General features: G+C 38.5%; 1 protein-coding gene across 1 annotated transcript; it reads right to left on the bottom strand.

Moving 5' to 3' along the window:
* Positions 1 to 6,647: 6,647 nt before the first annotated feature.
* LOC130934019 (uncharacterized) lies at positions 6,648 to 7,184 on the bottom strand. The gene has a single exon (XM_057863607.1). The coding sequence runs from the start codon at positions 7,182 to 7,184 to the stop codon at positions 6,648 to 6,650; it is 537 nt and encodes a 178-aa protein (XP_057719590.1).
* Positions 7,185 to 10,216: the final 3,032 nt, after the last annotated feature.

Here is a 10,216-nt window from a genome sequence, read left to right as displayed (position 1 = left end):
ACTTTGAGTGTGATGAAGAACAATGAAGAACAGGCCTTAGATCTTAAAAAGGGCAAGGAAGTAAAATTTTTTGTGTTTTAGGGGTTGTTTGGTAATTTCTGAAAGTTAGGGTGGTAAAAGTAGAAATATTAAAACTTACGGGTGGTAAAAAGTGAATTTTAAAGGTTAAAGGTTAAAGTAAAGTTAATTTTAGAAAATATTAATAAAAAATAATAATAATAAAATATTAAATAATAATATTTAATTAAAAATAATATTTTAATAAAATAATAAAATAATGCAGAAAATGCAGTTTTCTGTAAAAGCTTTAGAAAGACAACTTTAAGAGCAGAATCTCATAATTACCTTCATAAAACACTTAGGGAGTGGTAATAACATGTTAGTGAGGAAAAGATAAAGAAAAGATAAAGGTTGAAGAAAAGATAAAAGTCAAAGAAAAAGTCTGTAAAGTTTTAATGACAGAAAACAGACAGAGATTAGTGAACGAATTAGGGCAACTTAGATAGTACTTGAGTTGCGACTAGGGTTAGGTATTATATGAAAAGTTAAACTGTTTCAGTATAGACTTAATGAACCTATACTTGGGACAGGCTAACTATTCATACCGAAATTTACATAAGCTTCAACTATATATGTTAAGCAGAGAAAATCAGAGCAGAGTAGGGAAACACAGAGAACAGAATAATCAGAGTTGAGGAAAGAGATAAAGAGAATAAGAGTAATATATATATAAAGGAAATAGTAATCAGAGAAAAATAAAGAGATACAGAAAACAGAGTAATTAGAGCAGAGTAAAGAGATAAAGAGAAAGTTAAGAAAGGTTTAGGAATATGTGTCAAGGATTCAAAGGGAAAGAGGAAATGAAGATTGATTTGTGGATTTGTTGAGGTTGAGAAAGGATAACGAAAAACGATAAAAGGCGGGAATACCCCACGAACTGTTAGTTGTTTAACTACGGAGGACACCCATGAACTGATAATTGGTTGAATTCGGGAAGTACCCACGAACTGAATGATCATTAAACTCGGGGAAACCTATAAATTGTTATTTGATTTATATGCGGGAAAAACCCACGGACTGATAATCATTGATTATGGGAATAACCCATGAATTGTTGTATGTTGATCTCGGGTATAACCCACGAACTGAAGATCATTGTTTGCTGTGTATTGATCTCGGATATAACCCACGGACTGAAGATCACTATGTTATTGTGTAATGATCTCGGGGAATAACCCACGAACTGAAGATCTCTGTTTTATTGTTGTGAATTGATCTCGGGGACGCCCACGAACTGAGGATCACTGTTTCCCCTTGTGCGTATATTATGGGGTCGGGCTTTGCGCCGACTGCCGGTAGTCACGAAGGAGTGGTATTCTTACCACCGACACATATGCACTAAGGACACAAAGGGAAGCCATATCTGGGACTTGTTCCTAGGTAATGTCGGGATGCAGGGTGTAAACCGACACGTGAGCTCATGGCCTGCATAGGACAGACATGCATCATACTTGGTTGTGCATTTCCTCTGTTATGATTGTTGAGTAAATGTATGCTTTGTTTGTTTGTATTCTATTCTTTGTATTTGTGTTGTATTTTCTTGTATTCTTTTGTTTGTGTCTTGCTTTCTGTTGTCTCTATTTTTTTTAATTTATCTATCTTCTGTTTACTGCTCATCTATATTCTGTTATTCATCTGCCAAACAATATAGAATTAATGAACTTAACTAATAACCCCGACCCTACTAAGAACTCCCCAGTTCTTACCCCTTCTCTCTCCCTTTCCCCTCCAGATGGAAGCATGAGTACCCTTCCGTAGTTCGCTGATGACCGTTCGTAAAGAGAATTCCGCTCTAGGTAGTCTTCTGAGTCTAGGGTGAATCTCTTTATCTATGTATATGTATATACTGTGAGACCAGCCAACGTCTGCACCCCGTTCGTATGCGCACTTTAACCTGAATCCTGTGTACGAGACTCCCGTTGAGTGGCTACTTGATGAGGTACCAAAGGGACGTCCTATGGCAATGTCTGATCGTGTAGAGGAATAGCAGATGATGTCCTACCTTTGGTGACGTTCACTTGACTTGAGTTTTGAAGACTTAGAACGTACTTTCCCTCGCTTTAGTAGTTTAGAGGGACTAGGCGAGTATAGAGTCTAGGCTAGCCTAGGCGCCAGCTTAGGGACTTCTTGAACAGGTCAGGGCCTAGGATATTGTATGTATATATATGTATATAGTTATTATTTAGCTATATCAAGGGATGTTTTAACTAACAGTCTATGTTCTAATAAAGCTGGATCACGGAATGTTATCAACTTCTTGAGATGTATTTATGTGTGGTTGTTTATAACTGTTTTATCTATTATTATTTGTGAATTGCTTATGAATGATTCTGTTTATTAATCCAAATGTTTTTTTTTTAAAAAAAAAAAGTACCTCGTAAAATAACTACGCTTTTAACAACGAATCAGGCTCATATAATAAATAATAGATAATAATTAGGTAGACAAATTGGTAGTGCTCAGTTTCTAGTATGATCATGACGTACCAAAAATTGGGTCGTTACATTCTTCACCTATCATTAATCAACCAAACACATCAAAGCTATGCTCAAAATCATGAGATATTCAATCTATCATAATATGCAACAATTATAGCATAAAACCTCATGAATTTGCATTAATTTATCTATGGTTGATTCAATCAAAGGAAGCATGAAAATCTACCCAAATTGGCTTGCTTAGACCTCAAGAAAGTGCATAATTCAATTGAAAACAAAAGAAAAAGACTAGTGAAACTAGGCTAAGATGACTTGTCATCACAACACCAAACTTAAAGCTTGCTTGTCCCCAAGCAAGAAATGAATTATTAAGAAGAAAGAATGAAACGGAAGAGGATGTTCATGCTAGCAGAATATTATTGGTAGTTCATGGGGTTTTGTGTGGATATGCATCTACTCACTTCTTACTAACTCTTAGGCTTAGAAAGTCTCCTTCAAGCTTCAAGTACCATACTGCTATGACCTCTCATTATTTCCTTTATCCTTGGCTATTACTTTGTTCTGAGGCTTTATTTGAGTGTCATGTGTAGCAAGTTCATTTTCTTTTCTGTATACTTGACACATTATTCACCATGGACACTTGGCTCACATTCCTTCTTAAAATATTGATGCCCAGCACCTCTTTGGGTTACTAAATGCCTTGTAGTTAGGTTGCTCTTGATGGTGGATTTTCAGCTGATGATCCCGGATTAGTTAATCCAAGTCACCAAGTGTTGAAGCACTCCAAAGAGCTTACTAATCCAAGCAGATCCTAGTACAAAGACACCACAGGCATATATTTTAAAGTTCAAGCTATTGGTGTCCAGCCTTGTTTCTTTTTGTTTCTCTTTTTTTTCTGCCACTTTTCGGCTATTTCTCTTCTTCCTTTCGTTTTGTTTTTCTTTCTAACCAAGGATCTTTATTTAATTGAAATCCATAGACAGTAGGCCACTCTATTCTTAGAAGGAGACATCCTAGCTCTTTATTCACTAAAATTGAGCTTTTAACTATCACACACATACCACCACTTACTTTTATCATACTTCTATCTAACAGAGAACTATCTCACTTCCTTCAAACATTTCTTTTATTGAATTAAAGATGCAGGGGACATAACATGCTTTTAGTCAAGTGGAAGTACACACACAAGCACAAACTTAAACTAGCTTACTTATTTTAAGATAAACAAACATAATGCAAAGACTATTAATTAAAATAACTTCTTAAAGATGCAAAGACACTTCAAACAGATAGAATGCATGTTTTTTTTTTGTAGTGATGATTAAGGAGCAAGTCCACCTATCATTTGTCATGCTTTTTCTTTCTTCTTTCATATACTTGGTTGCTGGAATTCCCTGTGTCCATGTTTGTTGGCTGTTGACCCCGCCAGAACCCAGCTTTATTCATCGCTTCCTCTACTCTATCTTCAAGGCTCATAGCTTTGTTTACTTCTACCTCACTTTTATTTTTGAAAAACTCATCAAAGGTTGGGAATGCTGGATCCATGTTGTGCAGATGTTCTCCAATATAGTTCAGTTTGATTTGACTATTAATGTTGTAATCGGCTTGGACTTCATATCTTGCATCTTGGAGGGTTGTAAACTCATTGAGAGCCATCATGGTTTCGGCCTGCATTTGTGCTAACTTCCCAAATGCTTCATGAGATTGAAAGGCATGCTCTTCTTGCATCGCAAGGAATTTTGACTCAAACTCATTTTGTTGGTTCATCATTTTCAGCTGCCATTCTTTTTGCTCTTGTTGATGCTTCAAGTATTATGAATGGTACTCTTCTTGCCTTTCTTGAATTCTTGTGTATTGGTGTGACAATCTTCCAATTGCTTCTTGCATTTGAGTCATATCCATATTACCATGTGGGAAAAAGTGCGGCTGTTCCTCCTCTTCTTGTGGTTCTTCTTCTAGGTGTAGCTCATCTTCTTCCATTGGTTCTTCTCTTTGCCTTCTTCCATGTGGTCTTCGGCCTTGATGTGCTTCGGGAGTCATTGTCATTCTTTCAATGGTTATGGGCATGCCTTGGCTTAACCACATTGGATTCTCATCTTCCATTGGTACTTTAGCCTTCACACACAACCTCCAAATGGTACTTGGGTAGTATAACCAAGACCCGGCCGAATTCTTCTCAGCAAGCCGTTGGATATCTTTTGCAAGGATTTCATGAACTTTGATCTCTCCTCCCACAATGATGCAATGCAACATCACAGCTCTCTCCCTGTTAACTTCTGAGGTGTTCACTGTGCCCAGAATTGATCTTTTCATCAACTCATACCATCCTTTTGCTTCCGGGGTGAGGTTACATCTCTTCAAATACTTATATTTGTTCTTGCCATCTCCTTCCCACTCGGAGTTCTCCATACAAATATCTATAGCAATCTCATCATAATCCTGATCTTCATTCAATCTTTGTTGGTATCCCGGTTCACTAAAGCGGACTGACTTTAGCCCCAAGACTTTCTTGATTGCATCCGAACTAAAGTCTACTTCCACTCCCCGCACATAGCTCTTGTATGTTGGGGGCTCACGCATGACAAGCCTTGGGATATTAGCATAAAAGTCTCTTATAATATTGGCATTGATTCGGGTGGCTGGTGATGCAAGTTCCTCCCACCTCCTCTTTTGAATTTTATTCTTCATTTCTTGGCATCCATCATCCGGCAATAAGAATGGAATTTCAGGATAGATCTTTTTATCGTTCATCCACTCCATTTGCATTTGATGGTATGAAGATTTGAATCTCCATCGGTCATATTCAGGGGTGCTCTCCTCCACTATAGGCTCTTTTCCTTTTCTTCGTTTGGTTCTTGAAGAAGAGGCCATGATCACTTGATCGATTGAGCCTTTAGAAGGAGTGAAGAGTGTTGGAGATTTTGATGTGTGTATGGAGCAAGAGAAAGTTCGAGGCTGAGCTTATTATGTTGAGAAGTGATGAAGGGAATGAAGTTTAAAAGGTTTGAGTGCAAGGATTCGGTCATGTGCATGGCTTGAAGGTGGTATGTTATTTAAATGAACAATGAAAGGCTAGGATGCAATTAGATACTATGTGAATCAAAAGTGTGCATGTAAGGATGAATGAAGACAAAGCTTGCTTCCCCAAATTGTCTTTGCCGTGATCATCTCATGGAGTGGCAGATTCTCTTTTTGATGTGATGAGATTTTGTCCTCATGCTATGCTTTCCTTTGTCTTGTCTCTTTCATTGAAGATTCTTTGACTACCTAATCATCACAACAAGACAACATACATTAGCTTATCCAACCGTGGCTAGAGTGTTTCTTTAATTAACATTATACTAATCATCAATCCCTATATTCTATTAAACCGTGACTTTCCTTGGAGGACACCAAACTTAATGTTTGGTCAATAAGAAATTTGTGCCCCTTCCTCCAATTAGTGAAATCTCAATGTCACACTTAGTTAAATGTTTATAAGAATTGTTTTCATCATACTTTTTTTTTCCTTTTTTTTCATGAAGAATCAATTGCGTCCCTAAATCGGTGCATCAAAGTTTGATGAACACCAAACTTGTTTCTTGTCAAAGGGTACATCACAATTGATGCCTTCATTACCGAAAAAGAATTTTTTCATTTATAAGATTTTGGAGAATAACAATTGTATGATTATTGATGCATGAATTTCCAATTTTCATGAACCTATGTGTACACCAAACTTAGTGTTTGGCCATATGCTTTGTTAAGATACTTTAAGCATGTAAAACAGAATTATTTGTACATTGGTTTAGTGTGCTTGAAGGCACACCAAACTTAGAATTCCCAGCATATGTTTCAAAACAGTGCATGCAGTCAATGGACATGTTCATGAAAAGAGACAAGAATTCATGCTCAAATGATCATAACTTATTGAATTTAAAATGACATAAATCTTAAATCATGGGTTGCCTCCCATGGAGCGCTCTTTTATTGTCATTAGCTTGACATTGAAGCTTTCTTTTATGGTGGTTGGTGCTTGTAGAGCCTCAATTTGTCTCCCCTGACTGTGATCCTCTTCTTTGTTCTCTGGTGCTCAATTTCCGCATGCTCTAATGAGAGTATGTTGCTGACAGTGTAGTAGTCCTCAGTTTGTTGGTTTGTCCCCAACTGTTAATATATCAGTTGCACTTTGTCACCTTTGGAAAGCCCCTCTGTTGGGATCTTCCTGTTCTTCCAACCCCTTTTTGTTTTGTTTCTGCGTTTCATCTTTCCTTTTGTTGACCTTTCTTTTCTGGCCGTAGGTTTCCCTTGGGGACCTCTCTTCTCAGTGGCTAATACTCCAATATCCTCTTGGGCTCCTTCACCAGTCTGCACAACTCTTATCTTTGGGATGTTGCTGTGACTCTCCTTGTCATTTTCTTCCTTCAACTGTGATTCTCCCTTGTCACTTTTCATATAGTCTTTCTTCTCCTTGCTAAATTGTGCCTCTGGTAATACCTTTAAAGTGACACTCTGATCATGCATCTTGAGAGTTAATTCCCCTTCCTCTACATCTATGATAGCTCTAGCAGTGGCCAAGAATGGCCTTCCCAGTATAACCGAGTCACCATCATCCTCATTTGAATCCAGAACCACAAAATCAGCAGGGTATATAAAACTATCCACCTTGACCAAAAGATTTTCAATTACGCCCCTGGGGTATACCATTGACTTACCTACCAGCTCCAGAGATATTTGTATTGGTTTGACCTCCTCTATATGCAGCTTTGTCACCAGGGAAGATGGTATCAAATTAATACTTGCTCCGAGATCGCACATTGCTTTAGTGATGGTCAAATTCCCAATGGTGCAAGGCAACAAGAAGCTCCCTGGGTCCTCAAGCTTAGGAGGAAGCCCTTTTTGAATCGAGGCCTTGCATTCTTCAGTGAGTAATACGGTTTCCCTCTCAAGCCAACTTCTTTTCTTGTTGATAAGCTCCTTTAAAAATTTGGCATACAAAGGCATTTGCTCAAGTGCTTCAGCTAAGGGGATATTGATTTCCAGCTTCTTGAAGGTCTCAAGGAACTTGTGGAAATGCTGGTCCTTAACTTCCTTGTTGAACCTCTGGGGATAAGGCAGTCGAGTTGTGATGCTTTTCCCTACTTGCTGTTGACTTTGTTGGTTGCCCTTCTCTTTAAGTTTTTCAGTGCTTTTGTTTGGCATCACCTCTTGATCCTTGGCTTCATCTGCCTTTGTTTGCTTTTTGTCCTCTGTTGGTTCTTTGATGCTTTCTGCTTGCTTCTTTGTAGTGTCATTGTTGCTCATCAATGTTCTCCCACTCCTTAATTGTATTGCCTTGCATTCCTCCTTGGGATTTGGGATTGTGTCACTGGGCAGTGAGCTTGAAGGTCTCTCAACAGAAATTTGCTTGGAGATTTGCCCGATTTGCCTCTCTAGGCTCTTCATGGAAGCCTCATGGTTTTTGATTGTCATTTCCTGGTATTTCATCATTTTGTCCATCAAGGTCTCCAGGTTTGTGAGTCTTTGGGATTCAGGTGGTGCTTGTGGTGGGTTGTGAGCTGTGGGTAGTGGATGGTGGGCATTTTGGTTAATGGGTTGGTTATTGGATTGGTACTGGTTGAGGTTGGGGTAGTTGTTTTGAGGTTTTCTGTAAGTGTTTTGGTTGGTTTGATGCTGGTTGTAATTTTGGTTGTTTCTTGGGTTGTTTTGGTTTGAGTTCCTCTGCCATAGTTGTTGGTTTTGGTTGTGAGTGTCTCCCCATCTGAGGTTGGGGTGATTCTTCCATGAGGGGTTGTAAGTATCACCATAAACTTCATTTGGACTAGAATGCATGTACTAGACTTGTTCTTGCTGTTGCTCTTCTTGAATTTCTTTGTTTTGCCCCCATGTGGTTGATGGTTGGCTAGTGTTAACTGCCGCAACTTGGAGGCTATCAATCCTCTTGGTCATTTGCTCAAATTGTTGTTGAATTTGCTGCTGCATCATCTTGTTTTTGAGCCAGGATTGAATCCACTCCTTCTAGCTCCATTACTCCTCTTCTTTGTGATGGTTGGCGGTTTCTTTGATGAGCAAAGAAATATTGGTTGTTAACCACCATATCGATGAGTTCTTGAGCCTCCTCTGCAGTTTTCATGAGTTGCAAGGAACCTCTAGCTGAGTGATCCAAAGCCTCCTGGGATTTCAATGTTAAGCCTTCATAGAAGTTTTGTAGCTTCTCCCATTCATTAAACATGGCAGGGGGGCATTTTCTGACTAGAGCCTTGTACCTCTCCCATGCCTCATAAATGGGTTCAGCCTCCATTTGTGTGAATGTTTGTACCTCAGCCTTCAGCCTTATAACCCTCTGAGGTGGATAAAACTTGGCAAGGAACTTGGTTACCAAATCATCCCAGTTGTTGATGCTGTCCCTTGGAAACGATTCCAACCATTGAGTGGCCTTGTCCCTGAGAGAAAATGGGAATAGCATCAGTTTGTAACTGTCAGGAGGCACACCATTAGTTTTGACAGTGTTACATATCCTCAAGAAGGTGGATAAGTGTTGGTGCGGGTCCTCAAGTGATCCTCCACCAAAAGAACAATTGTTCTGAACCAAAGTGATGAGTTGTGGCTTAAGTTCAAAATTGTTTGCATTGACATTTGGAGCCAAAATGCTGCTTCCACAATGTCTAGGATTTGCAAAGGTATAGGATGCCAAAACTCTCCTCTGGGGTGGATTGTTATTGTTGTTTTCTGCTCCACCAAGTGGATTGGTTGAATGTTCCTCCATATCTTGGAATTCTTCTTCGGATTCCTCTTCTCCAACAATATTTTTCCCTCTTTTAGCTCTTCTTAGCCTCCTAAGAGTTCTTTCGTCTTGTTCCTGAAAATTGGGTGTGGTTCTTCTTGTACCTGACATACAAGCAGAGCAAAAGAAACACACTCAGCTAGTGACACTTCAATCTAATGCTTGATTGAAGTTTAAGTTAGTTTAGGCAAAAAATCAAACAGTTAGTGGGTTAGCTAAAAATAAAGAAAAAGTGCTTGATCTAAACTACCACCTCACTTAATCATTGTCAATCTAATCAATCCCCGGCAACGGCGCCAAAAACTTGATGGTGCGGAAAATGATCCGACACAAAACTCACCGGCAAGTGCACCGGGTCGCATCAAGTAATAATAACTCACGGGAGTGAGGTCGATCCCACAGGGATTAAAGGATTGAGCAATTTTAGTTTAGTGGTTAATTTAGTCAAGCAAATCAAGATTTGGTTGAGTGATTTGTGATTTTCAGAATTTAAATTGCATGGAAAGTAAAGGGAATGTGTAAATTGCATGAAATTAAAGAGGGCAAGAATTTAAAGTGCTGACTCTTAAAGAACAAGAAATTAAATGGCGGAAACTTAGAACGCAAGAAATGTAAATTGCAAAATCTTAAAATGCAAGAATTGTAAATGGCGTGAATTGTAAAGGGAATTGGGAGTTGGATTTGCAGAAATTAAACAAGGAAAAGTAAATTGCAACAAATAGAGAAAGTAGAAGATGACTTGGATTCAATCGGATCTAAAACAGAAAAGTAAATGAGCATGGAAACATTAAACAGGAAGTGGTAAATGGGAAATCCGAATCTCAGGACCCAAGAGACTAGAAAACCAAGTCTAGATCTCAATGCCTTCCTAGATCCAACAAGAACAATTGCAAGGGAATTGTAAATTGCAAGGAAATTAGATGAAGAAGCAAGTAACAGAAATGGGAATTTAATT

The sequence above is a fragment of the Arachis stenosperma genome, chromosome 6 (assembly GCF_014773155.1).
Source record: "Arachis stenosperma cultivar V10309 chromosome 6, arast.V10309.gnm1.PFL2, whole genome shotgun sequence".
Classification (NCBI taxonomy): domain Eukaryota; kingdom Viridiplantae; phylum Streptophyta; class Magnoliopsida; order Fabales; family Fabaceae; genus Arachis; species Arachis stenosperma.
The sequence above is the reverse complement of the archived record's forward strand: the minus strand, read 5'-3'. Positions and strand labels throughout refer to the sequence as shown.

What these genes read in the sequence shown, in the direction of transcription:
- LOC130934019 (XM_057863607.1), bottom strand. Translation starts at nt 7,184, where the DNA reads ATGGTATACCCCAGGGGCGTAATTGAAAATCTTTTGGTCAAGGTGGAT.